Raw genomic sequence first — 17,847 nt, forward strand, 5'->3', positions numbered from 1 at the left:
CCACGCGGGGCCCGGCGGAAGGAGGCGGGTCTCCCTTCGCCCCGCCCTCGCGGAGTGATACGCACCGCCGGGGCCCAAAACCCTGGGGCGAGGCGGTCGGGGCGTGTGAGCGGCTCGACCTGCTGCGCGTTTACGGCGTCCACGCGGGGCACGGCCCGGGGACACTGCGTCGCGCGGACGGCCTCGCCCGAGCGGGTCTCGGCGATCGGAGGGCCGGTGCTCCCGGCCTGCCGCCCGGAGCCCCGCCTGCTGTCTGGGGCTTGGGGCTCCGCGCGGCCGGGGGAGGCCGCCCTCCCGAGTACGCGGCCGGGCGGGGAGCCGGGCCGGGCGAGAGGCGGCGCAGAGCCGTGAGGCCGCGGGCCTGCGCCCCGCCACCCGCGATGCTGCTCTCCAAGTTCGGCTCCCTGGCGCACCTCTGCGGGCCGGGCGGCGTGGACCACCTCCCGGTGAAAATCCTGCAGCCAGGTACGCGAGGGGCTGAGGGGCTCGGGGGCTCGGGCGCTGAGGAGACCTGACCCCAACCCCGCCCGCCCGCCCGCCCGCCCTTGCCGTCCCCGCAGCCAAGGCGGACAAGGAGAGCTTCGAGAAGGTGTACCAGGTGGGCGCCGTGCTGGGCAGCGGCGGCTTCGGCACCGTCTACGCGGGCAGCCGCATCGCCGACGGGCTCCCGGTGAGTCGGGCGGCCGGGCTGACGCGGGTCTCTCGCCCGGGGCTCCCGGCCTCGGCCCCCGCCCTGGGGCCTGACCGCTCGCGTCTCTCTCCCCCGCCCCGTCCCCCGTCCCCCGTCCCCCGTCCCCCTCAGGTGGCCGTGAAGCACGTGGTGAAGGAGCGGGTGACCGAGTGGGGCAGCATCGTAAGTGCGGGCTGTGCGGGGGGCGGCGTGACCCCGCGCTGTGCGGGAGCCGCCGGGGCTTTGTGCGCTGAGCGCCCGCCGTGTCGGTGTCCGTGTCGGTGCCCGCAGGGCGGAGCGGCCGTGCCCCTGGAGGTGGTGCTGCTGCGCAAGGTGGGCGCGGCGGGCGGCGCGCGCGGCGTGATCCGCCTGCTGGACTGGTTCGAGCGGCCCGACGGCTTCCTGCTGGTGCTGGAGCGCCCCGAGCCGGCGCAGGACCTGTTCGACTTCATCACGGAGCGCGGCGCCCTGGACGAGGCCCTGGCGCGCCGCTTCTTCGCGCAGGTGCTGGCGGCCGTGCGCCACTGCCACAGCTGCGGGGTGGTGCACCGCGACATCAAGGACGAGAACCTGCTGGTGGACCTGCGCTCGGGCGAGCTCAAGCTCATCGATTTCGGATCCGGAGCGCTGCTCAAGGACACGGTCTACACCGACTTCGATGGTGAGCGGGCGGGCGGGCGGGCGCGGCGCGTGCGGGCGGGCGGGCGGGCGGGCGGTGGTAACGGGGACGGGTGACTGTTGGAGGAGGCGCGTGCCTGGGGCCTGCTGGTGCGGGGGTGCGGGGGGCAGGGCTGGGATCGCACGCCGGCTCGTGATGGGAGGGGCGGCATTCGGGGGCGCGGGGGGCTTCTGGGCCCCGCAGGAGGGGGCGGCGGGGGGTCGCGGTGAGGAGCCCCCTCGGGGGTGGGTTTGTGCAGGTGACCGCCCGGCCGGGCCCCCGGCCCCGTGATGTCGCAGCTGCGGCGGCCGGGGCCTCTCCTGCCGCGGGGGCGGGCGCTGCGCGCATGCCGACGAGCTGCGGGGGGCTCCGCGGCAGAAATCCCCGCATTGCGGAGCGCGGGGAAGCCGGGGCTCCCCGCCTCCCCGCTCGGCGTCCTCAGCCCCTCCCCGAGCCGCGCGCCTCTGCCCACCCCTCCTCTTCCCGAACTCCCGCGGGCCCCCTCCCCTGCGCGCCTCGCTTCTGTTTGTTGTGAAACCCGAGCCCTGGCTCATGTGACCGGCCGCTCCGGGCTGGGGCGGGGCGGGGCGGGGCGCGCGGGGAGGCCCCGCCCACGGGGTTTTCCGGGGGCGCCGACCGCGGCATCCGAGGGGACCCGAAGGCCGCGGGCTGCTGTCCTAACCCGGGTGTGTCCTCAGGCACGCGGGTGTACAGCCCCCCGGAGTGGATCCGCTACCACCGCTACCACGGGCGGTCGGCCACCGTGTGGTCCCTGGGCGTGCTGCTCTACGACATGGTGTGCGGGGACATTCCCTTCGAGCAGGACGAGGAGATTCTGCGGGGCCGCCTCTTCTTCCGGAGAAGGGTCTCCCCAGGTGTGTGTGTGGGATGGCCCGGCCGCCGGGTGGGGGGCCGGAGGAGCAGCCCCTTTCTGACCTTCCCGCCTCCTGCAGAATGTCAGCAGCTCATTCAGTGGTGTCTGTCCCTTCGGCCCTCGGAACGGCCCACGCTGGACCAGATCTCTGCCCATCCCTGGATGCTGGGGGCAGAGGGGGGCACTTCCGAGAGCTGTGACCTTCGGCTCTGTGCCCTGGACACCGATGACTCAGCCAGCACCACCTCCAGCAGTGAGAGCTTGTGAGGAGGGGCCTGCGCCTGGCTTGTGGGAACAGAGGGACCACTGACTCAGCCCAGCCACCGAGGACCCTGCCCTGGCTGTCTGCTCCTGATGGAAGCAGTGACCTCTGTTCCCTAGTGACCTTTGCCTTGGGCACCGGCCTGTCTCCTTTGCTTTGAGTGCCTTTCCAAACACTGCTCCCCGGGACGAGGTTTTCTGAGCTTGCTCTGTCCAGAGACCCTCCGGTGGAAGTGAGGTCTCACAGCCCTGGGTGGGTGCTTGATTCCCAGTCTGTCTCTTTCTAGTGCTTCTGTGTGGTGGGCCTCCTGGTCTGACCTCAGTGGACCTGGAACACTCCCACACCCTGTAGCCTCTTCTGTTGGGGCACAGGGTCCTATGTGCCCCCTGTCCACCTCTCTGTGTCGTCTGGGCATGTCTGCACAAGCAATGCAACGTCGGGTCTCTGTTGCCCACCCCAGGCTCGCACGTCCTGGCGTGCATATGTCTATTATTATTTATGGTGTGACACCCCCCTGCCCCACCAGCCTATTTATTGTTTAATTTATTTGTTAAGGCCCCTTCCTTTACAGCCCCTCTCCTCCTCTAAGCTGAAGGGGTGAGGAGGCTGTGTGTGGGTACCCCTGTTACCCTCCTACCTGCGTCTGTCGGAAGATGGACTTGTACAGCGGCTAATTTAAGGGGAGAGGGTGACTGCCCCTCCTGGTTCTGCCCCAGGGATGGGGGTGGGTTTTAAATTATTGACCTTGTACAGTGTGCTTGTGGGCTCTGGAAAGTGGGGGGTGGGGGGACAGAGTCCCAAGCCTTTAATTTATTTTAGCAACCCTGTTTCTGTGCTCCCGGTGTGTGTAGGCACCTTGGACGGGGGTTTCTTTCAGTTCAAAAGTGACATGTCTGGAGATCCTATTTTTTATACAGGTATTTCAATTAAATTTGTTTTTGTATATAAAGAGCAACTTGGGTTTATTGGGTTGGGGGAGTCTGGGTTAAAGAGGGATTCTGGGAAAAGGGACCTCTGGCCCACGGGTGGTCAGCTCCAGGAAAAAAAGACGGAGATGTGGATCCTAAATTGGCCTTTCCAGCTACCAGGGCTTTGCTGGGTTTCTTTGCTCTGCCGTCTCTCCAGAAATGAAACTTATGGACACAGATGTGCAAAAATGGGAAGTGATCCCTCCTGGGAGTATGCACTGCTTTTCTTTTCTTTCTTTTTTCTTCCAGTGATTTAATATTGATTTACAGAATTACATGTCAACAGGGTTGTAATTCCATACCATTCCCACCACCAGAGTTCTGAATCTTCAGTCTCCCTACTACAAGCCATCGCATTTCCCCCAAGGTTGTCGACACGGGTCAGGCATCATCTCTACAACTATCTGTCCACATTTATATAAAATTGCCCCCTTTTTTTCCCTGATCCAATTCTCTCTTCTGCTCCAAGCCACTCTTGACAACGTTACTACCTCGTTATGTCCCTCTCCTTTTTCTTCTCTCTCTCTGGGTGCTGATGGAGCTGGAGTTCAGAGCCCTCTTCCCTTCCTCCTATCACTTCTCCCCTACTGGGAGTACAGATCAAGGTTGTTTTTGGGGAGCAGAAGGTAGGAGTTCTGGCATCTAATTGCTTCTCCACTGGACACACTCCTTGCATCTTTATCCAAACTCCATTGACAGTGGCACATAGGAAGTATGGAGGTGCCAGGTGGGAGTAGAGGCCACCACCTACCTGCCTGTGTGGCGTATAGCCAGGGCACTGACTGGCAAGGGACACCAGGATGGGATGCTGGTGCTACATGGGGCCCCAGGATGGTCTGGGCTTTGTTGGGGTATGGCCTAGACGGAGGTTCCTGGCAGGGGGTAGAGAGGACATCAGCCAGGCCTGCCAAGTGCCCATGTAGCAAATAGGATAGGAGCTGGGCCTCTACACCCCTTGATGCATGGCTGTAGCCTGGCCAAGGGGCTGCAGGGTACAAGTGAACTCTTGCCACCAGCTTTGTCCTGGGTTCTGCAACTACTTTGGAAGGAGGTGGGGGGAGGTCTTCCCAGCCTCCAGCACCTGACTTCCTGACACCCTTGGCAAAACCCTGGGCTTTGATTACACAGCTGCTTCCTGCCCTCAGGGTTGCTAACAGTCGTGCTGGACAGGGTGAGGGCAGGGATCCCTCACCTCCAACACGGGTCACTCCTTGACAGCCAGACTGGGCCCCTGCAGGCAGGAAGCCTTTCCCTGGGTTCTGGACCTCAGAGGCTAGGCAGGTTAAGGGGTGAAGGCTACACCTGGCTGGACAAGTAAGGAGTTCTGGATCTGGGTCACTGGTGAGCACTGACTGAGCCAGGAAGGGAAACCAAGGCTCAGGAAGGACAGAAACTTTAGACAAGGTCACAAGCACTCCAGGGGCGGAGGAAGGTCATCTGGAAGGAGCCACATTTTCCCAACAGGGAGGTCTCATGGAGGTGAGCTGGTTCTGCCCTGGCCTCTGGACCCCTCTCCTTCCTGTCAGGGAGCTGCCTTCCCTGACCTGAGGCGCAGACTCCAGGAGGGGAGCAAGGTGCCCACTGTCCTTAAGAAGGCAGTCACTGGCCCTCAACTGTGTCCTTGGGCACACACTCCCACGGGAGGAAGTGAAGGGTGGAGAGGGAAATGCTGCCTTTCCCTGCCTGGGCCTGGGGGCAGGGCTGGACCAGGAGGAAGAGAGGACACTGCTCCTGTCCACTCTGGGTTGCAGACGCTGTGGGTGACGAGACTGTCACCAGGAGGGCCGGAAGGTTCTACCCACTGTCCAGGCCTGAGCCCCTGAGCTACTACTACAAGGCTGTGTGGCCCTGGTCATCAGGATCTGGCCTCCCCATCCCCACCTCTGAGGGGCACTGGAGAGGACCAGGAACTGTGGCCTGGCCTACCTGCTGGGTCTGCAGGCACTACTGTCTTAGAGGTACCTGTAGAAGGTTCCTTCCTTGCAAGGCTCCCAACCTCCCCCTGCCATCTTATTTGAAAGGACCCTTGCACCAGAGAGAAGGAGGCACTCCCACAGACAAGCTGGCGAGTTTCAGGTGGTCAGATATGTTCTTTGGGGTCAGCTCCAGCTTCTTTGCCCTGCAGGGCCTGAGAGTAGCCTGGGCAGTTGTGCAGAGGACTGGGCAAGGGGCTGGACAGCCTAGGCCTCTCCTAGCTGAGGGAGCTGAGGACAGCAGTAGCTTCTGCCCCCACATACCTCTGGTCTTTGTGTGTCCCCAAGACTTGGATCTCCTGCAGTAAGTAAGGGAGGGAGGTGGTTCCAGCCTAGCTGTGACCCCCCCGCCCCCGCAACACACACACACACACACTCCAGTGGGAATTAGGAGCTGGGACAGGGTCCACAAACACCCTGTGCCTGGCCTGTGAGGAGTGCGCCATGGTTGAGTAGTGTCCTTCTGAACAGGCAGGGACTCTGGTGCTTCACACTCAGGGACCAAAAGAGACCCCACAGCTCATCACGGCATCCTGCCATCCTGGGGACAGATCGGGCTGATGAGAGTCTGCATGTCCCAGGTCTGCCCCTTCCTCATCCAGGGCACTCAACATTCAGACCAGAGGGCCCATCAGGTCACAGAGAGGTGTGTGTGAACCCGTGTGCCACTTGTGCTCACGTGTGTGTAGGTGCCTATACATGCATTGAGTGTGTATTCTGGCATGTATGCATTTCTCTGTGTGTGCCCACTTGGGCAGTGCCAAGATGTGGGCATTCTCCCCATCGTATGCTGTGGCTGCTGTCACTGAGTGATTTGCCACCTCAGAGAACATAAAATGCTTGGGGGAGTCCCAGGGATTTAGGGTCTGTGTGGGTTGGAGGTGGAAGTCGTTCAGCCCGCTGAAGGAACATGACAGATGAGTAGCCAGAGCAGAGGACAGAACAAAGAGGGGCACCAGAAGAGCCGTAGGTTCCTGCTCATGGGGTCCTCCTGCCTTCCCCTCACTTGAGGCCGCTGACCAGTTATGGTGGCAGTGAGCTCACAGGTGTGCTAACTACTGTGTGAGGATCACCCGGGGCTCTGGAAGGGATTCTAGAAGGCCCCTGACGCCTGGCATATCCTGAAGCCTCTGAGATTCACTGTCAGGGAGCCGCCACGAGAGCACCAGAGCCATGGAAAATGGGGACTTGGGTGCCGCTGTCTGAGGTGGAAAGCAGGGCCTGAGGGCAGGAGGAGAGTGGGGCGGGGGTGATAGGTTGCAGAGCTGAGGCCCATTGCCCCTGCCCCACATCCCAGCCCAGCCTCTGGAACACTCTGTCCTTGTCTCCTCCATGTGGTCACAGATCTGCTCAGCTCCTCACTCCCAGGCCCACTTGCAGCCAGCAGCTATGGCAGCCTGAATGATGGCTCACGGCCACACCCAGGCAGACGGGCACCAGCAGCCAGAGGGTCAGCAGAGACAGTCAGTCCCTGCCTGGAAACCAGGCAAAAGAAGAGATGTCCAGGGCCACAGAGCAGGGCACCTGCTGCCACTGTCCCCTGTCCATGGGTCTTAGTTCCATGTGCTCTCTGGTCACTACAGAGACCACTGTCCTGTGTAGGCTGCCTGGCCCCAACCCTGGTCATGAGGGACCTGGGCTGGGGGGGGGCAGAGTCCAGGTGGAGCTGCCCACCCTGCCCTCATGGGTGTGGCATACAGGAGCCCCTCGGGGGTTCTGGCCCACTTCTAATTCCTGGACCCTGTTCACCCCTTCTCTGCTTGTCAGGGTGCACTTATTTATGAGGAGGTCACTGGGACCCCAGCAAATATCCCTGTCTCCCCCGTTAGCCACCTCTACCTAGGGCCCCAGTTCCCCAACTCAGGTCACCCCCAAGGTTGCATGTCCGAGATCAGCCTCCCCCTGGATCCATGTGTGGGAACCCTTCCTGGACTAGGCTTCCCCTCAGTTGTTCCCACCACTGGCTCTCTCTGTCCCCAGGGAGACAAGGGCAGTGTAGGAAAAGGACCTCTTTGATGCTCCCCACCCCCAGCCTCCATCCCTTCCCCAAGCATGTCCTTTCTTGCCTGGCCAGTGCCAGGGTCTGTCAGGTGCCCATAGATGGGTTACACTCCAGTGCCAGTGGGGGTAGGCACATGGTGTGGTGTATGTCTCTCTCTGTGTATGCATGGTGTGTGTGTGTGTGTGTGTGTGTGTGTGTTGAATAAATCTGGGTAGGGCCCCACCTGCAGGAGAGTCACTTCACAAGCAGTGAAGCAGGTCTGCAGGTGTCTACTTTCTCTCCTCCTCTGTCTTTCCCTCCCCTCACCATTTCTCTCTGTCTTATCCTATAACAACGACAGCAATAACAACAATAATAACTACAATAATACAACAAAAGGGAATAAATAAATAAATAAATATTAAAAATAAAAAACCTGGGTGGGGTAAAGCAAGAAGGAATAGTGTTGGAATGTGAGGAATCAGGGAAGGTCTTTCTGCCGGGGCTGGGGGATAGGAGATCGGGGATGGGTGTGCCAGGTCTTCAGATCATAACTATAGACTCAGGACTGGGACCCTGTGGTTGGACAGGACTTCATTAGATCACCTGGTGGCCAGTGGATAGCAGCAGGTTTGGGGCCCAAGGTGCCATTTTGATTCCAAGGTCAATGGAGTCTAGGGTAGGTTCTTTGAACTGGCTACCTTTTTAATAAAAGCCAAGTTTCTCTTAAATGAATACTTGGAACTACTTAAAGCATCTCTCAAGAGAATTCAACAGAAGTCTAATAAAATCTGTGGAGACTATTTTTAAAACAGCTTTATTGAGATGCGATTTGCATACCATGAAATCCTTCCACTTTCGCAGATTTCAGAGATGATCCACCCACAGCTCAATGGTTTTAGTAAACTTACCAATTGGTGCCACTACCATCACAACCCAATTTTAGAACATTTCCATCATCTCAGAGATCTCCTGAACCTATTAACAGTCACTTCCTCTTCCCACCCTGTCCCATGCAAGCACTTGCCTGCCTTGTGCCTTTCGAGACTTGTCTTTTTTGGACTTTTCATAGAAATGGAATCACACAATTTGTTCTATTTTGGTGTCTGCTTTTGCTGAACATAATGATTGTGAGAAATCCATCCATATTGTAATAGGGGGAGGCATCTGTCTAATATAATAAATTATACAATAGATGATCTAAAGTATTAACATTCCACCATATGAATGGATCATATTTTATTTATCTCTTCATCAATGAACAAGGAGTTATTTGGGTGTTTCCACAGTTTGGTTGTTATAAATAAAGCTGTTCTGAACATTTATATATTTATTTATTTGAAATGGAGAGAGGAGGGGAAGACAGAGATGGGGAGAGAAAGATAGACACCTGCAGACCTGCTTCACCGCCGCCTGTGAAGCGACTCCCTGGCAGGTGGGGAGCCAGGGGCTCAAACCAGGATCCTTACGCTGGTCCTTGTGCTTTGCGCTGTGTGTGCTTAACCCGCTGCGCTACTGCCTGACTCCCTTATTTATTTTTTTAAAGATTTGTTTATTTATGAGAAAGAAAGTAGGAGAGAGAGAGAACCAGATATCACTCTGATACATGTACTGCCGGGCATTGAACTCAGGACCTCATGTTTGAGAGTCCAATGCTTTATCTACTGCGCCACCTCCCGGACCACTTTCTGAGCATTTATGTACCTGTCTTAGTGTGCACATACATATGTCATCATTTCTTCTAGGTAGATACCCAGGAATGGGCTTGCTGGGTCGTGTGACAAATTCATGTACAACTTTTAAAGAAATTGTCTATTTTACATTCTCAACAGCAATTTTGAGGGCCTCCGTGTTTTTGCATTCTACATTCATGTCAATGCTTGCTATTGTCTTTCTTTCTTTTTTTTTCATTGTCTTTATTTATTTGTTAGATAAAGACAGCCAGAAATCGAGGGGGGGGGAATAGAGATGTAGAGAGACAGAGAAACACCTGTAGCACTGCTTCACCATTTGAAAAGCTTTCCCTCCTGCAGGTGGGGAACTGGGGCTTGAACCCGAGTCCTTGTGCATTGTAATCTGTGGACCTTTGGTGCCTCAAGCATGAAAGGCTTGTTGTATAACCATTATCTTCCCAGTCTCCTATGCTCCTTTTATTGAACTTATTCCCCACTATTTTATTCTTTTTAGTGCTGTGGTGAGTGGAATTGCTTCCTCAGTTTCCAGGTTTGGGGTGTTCACTGCTAACATGTAGACACGCAGCTGATTTTTTTTGTATCCTTCTCAAGTCCTGGAACCTTACTGACCTTGTTATGTGCACCCTTTGGCATTATGTTCTCCCATCATCTGGCCCCCAAATGTCACAAATGCAGAAGTAGAAAGTCTCTGGTGAAGGAAAAGGGAAGCCAGGTGACTGGAAAGTGCCGTGAAGACAACAGAGAGGAAGTTCAGGGAAACACCCCACATGGTTGAAAGCTCTGGACTTCTGGACTCACCTCAGTCTGCACGTGAGTGAGTCTAGCCCTAATTAGGTTTGCTTTTTTCCCCAATACAAAGAAAAGCTGACCCAGCAGGCACCCACTGGTCTCTTAGAGTGAGAGAGACGCCTGCAGACCTGCTTCTCACTCCTCAGGCTTCCCCTGCAGATGGGGACTGGGAGCTGAAACCCACCCAGGTCTTTGCAAACGGTAATGTGTGTGCTCAGTCAGGTGCTTCACCACACAGACCCTAAAAGTGAGCAGAGTCTTGAAGAACTACAAGACAATAACAACAACAACAACAACAACAACAAAGGCCTAAAACTTGTTTATGTCATTGTAGTACCACAGGAAGGAGAGAGAGAGGCAAATGGAAAGAGGCCACAGCACTGAAATTTCCTTCAATGCAGTGGGGACTGGGCTTAAATCTGGATGGTGTACATGGCAAAGCAATGCACGACCCAAGTGAGCTGCTTTGCTGGTCCAATTTAAAACATTTACTTATTTATTGAAAACCAGAGAATTACTCTGACCCATGGGAGGCTGGCAATGAGAATCCAAACTTCACACTTAAGAGTCCTATTCAGGACTGGGTGGTGGCGCACTGGTTAAGCGCGTATGTTACACTGCACACATTACCATGCACAAGGACCCAGGTTCAAACCTCCAGTCCCCACCTGCCGGGTGGAAGGTTGAGGAGTGGTGAAGCAGTGCTGCGGGTGTCTCTCTGGCTCTCTCCCCCCTTTTATTTTTTAAAAGAATTTACTTGTTTATTCATTCATGGAAAAGAAAGGAGGAGAGAAAGAACCAGGCATTGAACTCGGGACCTCACGGCTGAGACGCCAGTGCTTTCTCCACTGTGCCGCCTTCTGGACCACTCTCTCTCCTTTTCTATCATTCTCTTTCCTCTTGATTTATGGCTGTCTCTAGCTAATAATAAATAAAGATAATAATAAAAAAGAGGAGGAAAAGTCCAATGTTTTATCCACTGTGCTACTGGCTGGGTCACAAAGACATCATCTTAAAAGCAGCCAGAGAAAAATTATGTACTATGTATGGAAGAACAATGATTTGAATGACTGGATTTCACAAAAAACCAAGGAGGCCAGAGAAAAATAGTACAAAGCTAGGGAAAAAAAAAAAGAATTCTGTATCCAGCAGATTTCCTTATAAAGAAGCACTTGACAAAAATCCTATGGTTCACATCTCCCTTAACGTGAAAGAACCATGCTTTACTTCACGTCAGTATCAAAGACACCCAAATTCATTTGATAGAGTGCTGAATGTAAAAGAACATAAAAGACATCCTATTTGAAAGGAAGGAGAAACACTCCTTATTTTCAGACTAAGTCATTATCTTTGAAGAAAATCCAGACAATGTATTAAAAAGAGAATCAATGAGTTTAACAGGGTTGCAGAATACAGGTCCAGTGCATAAACTTATACAAACAGTGAACAACTGAAAGCCAAACTTTTAAGTATGCTCCCTAAAAATGTCTAGGTGTAGTGGGGGTTGGATTGTTGTGTGGAAAACCAAGAAATGTTATGCATGTACAAATTATTGTACTTTTTGTCAAATGTAAAACATTAATCCCCCAATAAAGAAATTAAAAACAAATTTCTAGGTGTAAAACTAGAAGTATGTGTGTGTTGTGCATGTGCATGTGCGTGCATGCGTGCGTGCGTGTGTGTGTGTGTGTGTGAGTGTGTGTGTGTCTGTGTGCTCGCGCGCTGAAAAGTACAAAATACTTCCCCACCGCTGCTGCCTCCTACTTCAGCCGCTCCTGGTGCTGCGTGTGTGCTGGTTTGGTGCAGACCTGGTTCTTCTTTTGTGAAGCAGCAAGTGAGGAGACCCCGGCGTTCGCCATGGCAGACGAAAAGCCCAAGGAAGGAGTCAAGACTGAGAACAAATTAATCTGAAGGTGGCTGGTCAGGATGGTTCGGTGGTGCAGTTTAAGATTAAGAGGCAGACACCACTTAGGAAACCAATGAAAGCCTACTGTGAACGACAGGGATTGTCAGTGAGGCAGATCAGATTCCGATTTGACAGGCAGCCAATCAATGAAACAGATACACCTACATTGTTGGAAACAATGTTTCCATTCCAAGGGGATGAAGGTACAATTGATGTGTTCCAGCAGCAGACAGGAGGTGTCTACTAAAAAGGGAACCTGCTACTTTACTCCAGAGCTCTGTTCCTCCAGACCAAGAAGACATTCTCAATTAGAAAACCGCAATTTGGTTCCGCCACATCCTGACTACTACAGTCTAGTTTTTCTCTATTCTTTCATTTTCCCCTTCCCCATTCCTTTATTGTACATAAAGTAACTGGTGTATGTGCACAAGCATATTTCATTTTTTATCTAAATGGCCAATGGTATGTTTTGATTGACATCAAATGGAGATGGGCTGGGGAAAAATATTGGTTCTGTGCAAATCCCCCCTTTCTCCATTAGTGGCGTGCTCATTCTGCTCTTATCTTTATATTCCAGTAAGTTATTTTGCTCTCAATGTTTAACAAAAAAGAACAACATAAAAAGCAAGACCAAAAACCACATGGTCATATCAATGGATGCAGAGAAAGCCTTTGACAAAATACAACATCCCTTTATGGTCAAAACACTACAAAAAATGGGAATAGATGGAAAATCCCTGAACATAGTGGAGTCTATATATAGCAAACCTACAGACAACATCATACTCAATGGTGAAAAACTGGAAGCATTTCCACTCAGATCAGGTACTAGACAGGGATGCCCACTATCACCATTACTATTCAGCATAGTGTTGGAAGTTCTTGCCATAGCAATCAGGCAGGAGCAAGGAATTAAAGGGATACAGATTGGAAGAGAAGAAGTCAAACTCTCCTTATTTGCAGATGACATGATAGTATACATGGAAAAACCTAAAGAATCCAGCAAGAAGCTTTTGGAAATCATCAGGCAATACAGTAAGGTGTCAGGCTATAAAATTAACATTCAAAAGTCAGTGGCATTCCTCTATGCAAACACTAAGTTAGAAGAAATTGAAATCCAGAAATCAATTCCTTTTACTGTAGCAACAAAAACAATAAAATATCTAGGAGTAAATCTAACCAAGGAAGTGAAAGACTTGTATACTGAAAATTATGAGCCACTACTCAAAGAAATTGAAAAAGACACAAAGAAGTGGAAAGATATTCCATGTTCATGGGTTGGAAGAATTAACATAATCAAAATGAATATATTACCCAGAGCCATCTACAAATTTAATGCTATCCCCATCAAGATCCCAAGCACATTTTTTAGGAGAATAGAACAAATGCTACAAATGTTTATCTGGAACCAGAAAAGACCTAGAATTGCCAAAACAATCTTGAGAAAAAAGAACAGAACTGGAGGCATCACACTCCCAGATCTCAAACTATATTATAGGGCCGCTGTCATCAAAACTGCTTGGTACTGGAACATGAATAGACACACTGACCAGTGGAATAGAATTGAGAGCCCAGAAGTGAGGCCCCACACCTATGGACATCTAATCTTTGACAAAGGGGCCCAGACTATTCCATGGGGAAAGCAGAGTCTCTTCAACAAATGGTGTTGGAAACAATGGGTTGAAACATGCAGAAGAATGAAACTGAATCACTGTATTTCACCAAATACAAAAGTAAATTCCAAGTGGATCAAGGACTTGGATGTTAGACCACAAACTATCAAATACTTAGAGGAAAATATTGGCAGAACTCTTTTCTGCATAAATTTTAAAGACATTTTCAATGAAACGAATCCAATTACAAAGAAGACTAAGGCAAGTATAAACCTATGGGACTACATCAAATTAAAAAGCTTCTTCACAGCAAAAGAAACAACTACCCAAACCAAGAGACCCCTCACAGAATGGAAGAAGATCTTTACATGCCATACATCAGATAAGAGTTTAATAACTAACATATATAAAGAGCTTGCCAGACTCAACAACAAGACAACAAATAACCCCATCCAAAAATGGGGGGAGGAATTGGACAGAATATTCACCACAGAAGAGATCCAAAAGGCCGAGAAACACATGAAAAAATGCTCCAAGTCTCTGATTGTCAGAGAAATGCAAATCAAGACAACAATGAGATATCACTTCACTCCTGTGAGAATGTCATACATCAGAAAAGGTAACAGCAGCAAATGCTGGAGAGGGTGTGGGGTCAAAGGAACCCTCCTGCACTGCTGGTGGGAATGTCGATTGGTCCAACCTCTGTGGAGAACAGTCTGGAGAACTCTCAGAAGGCTAGAAATGGACCTACCCTATGACCCTGCAATTCCTCTCCTGGGGATATATCCTAAGGAACTCAACACATCCATCCAAAAAGATCTGTGTACACATATGTTCTTGGCAGCACAATTTGTAATAGCCAAAACCTGGAAGCAACCCAGGTGTCCAACAACAGATGAGTGGCTGAGCAAGTTGTGGTCTATATACACAATGGAATACTACTCAGCTGTAAAAAATGGTGACTTCACCATTTTCAGCCGATCTTGGATGGACCTTGAAAAAATCATGTTGAGTGAAATAAGTCAGAAACAGAAGGATGACTATGGGATGATCTCACTCTCAGGCAGAAGTTGAAAAACAAGATCAGAAAAGAAAACACAAGTAGAACCTGAAATGGAATTGGCATATTGCCCCCAAGTAAAAGACTCTGGGGTGGGTGGGTGGGTGGAGAGAATACAGGTCCATGAAGGATGATAAATGACATAGTGGGGGTTGTATTGTTAAATGGGAAACTGGGGAATGTTATGCATGTACAAACTATTGTATTTACTGTTGAATGTAAAACATTAATTCCCCAATAAAGAAATAAATTTCAAAAAAAAAGAACAACATAAAGATTCTTGCATACCTTTTTTGATTGGGGAGTCTTAATGTTTTTCATTTATCATTGTAAAACTAAGGACAATTTTATAACTTTTTTTGTATGTAGCTGTTACTTACATGTAGGGCAATCTGTCTTTAAGTAGGGGTAAATTACTCTAAAAGAAATGAATCCTAGATAGTTTTCCCTTCAAGTGTCTTGTTGTTTAAATAAACTTCTTGTTTTTTTTTTTTTTAAAGTACAAAATGCTATTGAAAGAAACCAAAGAAAGTTTATATAAATTGAAAGACTTATTGAGTACATGAATTTGAAGATTCGGCATAATAAGATGTTCTCCTGAAGGTGATCTATAGATATTACACGTTTTTAGTCACTATTCCAGAAAGATTTTATTTAGTTATTAATTTTTGTAGATTTACACAAGCCAATCCTAAGATTTACACAGAAGGACAATGAAACTAGAAAAAACCAGAACAATTTCAAACGAAGCAAAGTTGAAGAAATCACACTACTGGACTTCAATACTTAGTACTGAGCTACAATAATGAAGACAGAGTGGTACTGGTTCAGTGGCAGATGTAGTCACTGAACAGTGAAACAAAATCAATTGTCTAGAAATAAGCCTGCAGAAAAATTTGCCCCATGCACAAAAACAATTTGGGAGAAGGAAGGACTATTTTTGTTTAACCAGCAAATGGGAATGACCGGTGTCCACATTCACAGACATGAACCCTGATCTCAATCTCAGACCTTGGACAAAAATGAACTAAAAGTGAATTCTATATCAAACTGTAAAACATTTACTCTAAAACTTTCAGAACAAAAAAATAGGAGAAAATCTTCATGACAATGGGGTTAATCAAAAAGTTTATAGAAATTATACCAAAATCACTTTTTTAAAAGATTTTTAAAAACTTATTTACTCATTTATTAACTAGAGACAGAGAGAAATTGAAAGGAAAGGGGGAGGGAGAGAGGGAGAGAGAGACAGACACAGCCCTGCTTCACCACTCCTCAAGGTTTGAACCTGCGTCCTTGTGCATGGTAATGTGTGTACTTAGCCAGGTGTGCCACTGCCTTGCCTTTCTATTATTTAAAAAAAAAGAAGAAGAAAAGGTAGGGCCAGATGGTGGTTCACCTGATTGAGCACAGATGTCACCACATCACCATGCTAAAGGACCCAGGATCAAGCCCCCAGTTCCCACCTGCAGCAGAGGAAGCTTCACAGGCAGTGAATTAGTACCGCTAGCATGTCTCTCCGTCTCTGTCTCTCTATTCCCTCTCAATTTCTCTCTGCCCTAACAAATAAAAAATAACAGTTAGAAAGAGGATAAATTGAATGATCCAAAATTTAAAACTTTTGCTTTGCTAAAAGACACTGTTGTGAGTAGCTACACAGTTTGTATCTTTTCAGAGACAAACCACGTATCTGAAAAGAACTTATATGCAGAATATAGAAGAGTTCCCCTAATTCAACATAAGAAAACAGCACAGTTATGAAGAATGCCAGAGAGAAAGTTTAAAATTACCTAACAGAGAGAAGAGGTGGTGTCTCTCAAGACACTCTTGTAAGAGCCAGAATTTTTTTTTTCTGAGATTTGGATTGTGGTTAATCTGCCTGCAAGGCACTCTTCATGAAGGGTGGACTTCTGAATTCTAAAATTTTGTTTCAATAAAGCCTGTATCTAAATTCAATATGATATCCCAGATCAAATCATGGAATATAAAAAGGATATTAGTGAAAAACTTGGAGAATTTTAAATGAAGTCTAGAGTCTAGATAATATCAGTGGAAAAAAAAACACAGTTTACAAACAGGCAAATTTCTTTAAAGATTTCACTTAGGAGGATGAACAGATGGCAAATAGGCCCATGAAAAGATGCCCAGTAACAACTGGCTATATGGGAATTGCATCCTTGAGCCTTGATGCTATAGTTCTATAGTTTATTAGAATGACTAAAAGAAACACTGACAATACCAAGTGCTGACGAGGGTGTGGAGGAGCTGGGATAATCATATGTTGATTGGGACTGCAAAATGGTGCAGCCACCTAGAACAGCTTCTTTGTTTGTTTGTTTCTGGATTTATTTGTTAACAAAAGAGGGAGAAATATGGACAAAGAAAATCAGAGCACTACTACTCTTGCATGTGGCGTGCTACGGATACAACTCGAGACCACATACCTGCAAGTCTGTTATTCTAAGTACTTGTTATCTTCAAGATCGAAATTTCTCAGTTTCTTAGAAAGTTCACTAAAGACTCATTCGTTAGAGGATACAGCAAATCCACCCCTAGGTACTTGAATCCTAGAGAAATGGAAATATGTGTTCACATAGACACCTCTACATGAGTATTAGGAGTGACTTTATTTGTAATAGCTGGAAACAATCCTATTTTATTTTATTCTGGCTTATGTTGGTGCTGGGGAGCCTCAGATACTAAAGTCTTTTGGCAAAACCATTATGCTATCTCTCCAACTGCCAAATGTCTTTCAGTGGACCACAGAATGAATGTACTGACTAGTTGACAGGCCGGGATTATTACACAGTTAGTTATACCAAGTAGCAAACTGTTGATTCACACAGCAGCACAGATGAATGTCAAAGGCTTCATACTGTCTCAGAGACACTATCTTAAAAGGTTGCCCATTATCTGATCCCTTGGAATGTGGCAATCTGAAAGACAAACTTTGTTGGCTTGGGAAGTGGCACCGTGGATAAAAACCTCAGGTTCTGAGTTTAATACCTGGCATCACATGAGCCAAAGTGGTGCTCTGGTTCTCTGATTAATAAATGAATTTTTTTAAAGATTTAAATGTGGTTATGAAGAACATATCCTTGGTAGCCCAGAGGTGTGTGTGTGTGTGTGTGTGCTTACACGGTGGTATGTGTGTGTACACCAAAACAAAAAAGTTAACTTCAATGCATGCTAATGAAAAATTAGATAAGCAAAACATTGTACCACTACGGATTGCAGGCCATTGCGTGAGCCCTGAGGGTGAAGGCGGGGTGTGCCTGTGTTGCTGCGTCATTCAATCCCCCCACCCCACCCTCACATACACACGCAGCGGGACGTGGTTGGAGTGGGGGCAATGAGAGTCTCTGTTCTGACCTCACCTCGTGTGCAGGCATATATCTT

The 17,847-nt window shown here is 49.6% G+C and overlaps 2 protein-coding genes and 1 pseudogene across 3 annotated transcripts in view; all 3 read left to right on the plus strand.

The window, feature by feature from the left end:
* The first annotated feature begins 87 nt into the window (after window positions 1–87).
* On the plus strand, window positions 88–3,413 carry PIM3 (Pim-3 proto-oncogene, serine/threonine kinase). Its single transcript, XM_007519381.3, has 6 exons — window positions 88–465; window positions 561–670; window positions 803–853; window positions 962–1,331; window positions 2,027–2,203; window positions 2,282–3,413. Exons 1-6 carry the CDS (start codon window positions 381–383, stop codon window positions 2,467–2,469), a joined length of 981 nt encoding a protein of 326 aa, XP_007519443.1. The 5' UTR covers window positions 88–380; the 3' UTR covers window positions 2,470–3,413.
* Window positions 3,414–11,661: 8,248 nt separating this feature from the next.
* On the plus strand, window positions 11,662–12,205 carry LOC103110203 (small ubiquitin-related modifier 2-like; annotated as a pseudogene).
* Window positions 12,206–15,970: 3,765 nt separating this feature from the next.
* Window positions 15,971–17,847, plus strand: part of TRABD (TraB domain containing) — a 196,631-nt gene continuing 194,754 nt past the window's right edge. For both annotated transcript variants that reach the window (XM_060188866.1, XM_060188868.1), the window contains exon 1: window positions 15,971–15,975. The gene's annotated coding sequence lies outside the window, so the exon portion shown is untranslated. The remainder of the gene's footprint in view (window positions 15,976–17,847) is intronic.

Source organism: Erinaceus europaeus, chromosome 4, assembly GCF_950295315.1.
Source record: "Erinaceus europaeus chromosome 4, mEriEur2.1, whole genome shotgun sequence".
Taxonomy (NCBI): domain Eukaryota; kingdom Metazoa; phylum Chordata; class Mammalia; order Eulipotyphla; family Erinaceidae; genus Erinaceus; species Erinaceus europaeus.

Excerpts from the sequence above, each read along its gene's own strand:
- PIM3 (XM_007519381.3), top strand. The coding sequence starts at position 381 with ATGCTGCTCTCCAAGTTCGGCTCCCTGGCGCACCTCTGCGGGCCGGGC. Across the intron at positions 466-560 it reads GGTGAAAATCCTGCAGCCAG|CCAAGGCGGACAAGGAGAGC; the intron begins GTACGCGAGGGG and ends CCGTCCCCGCAG. Across the intron at positions 2,204-2,281 it reads CCGGAGAAGGGTCTCCCCAG|AATGTCAGCAGCTCATTCAG; the intron begins GTGTGTGTGTGG and ends CGCCTCCTGCAG.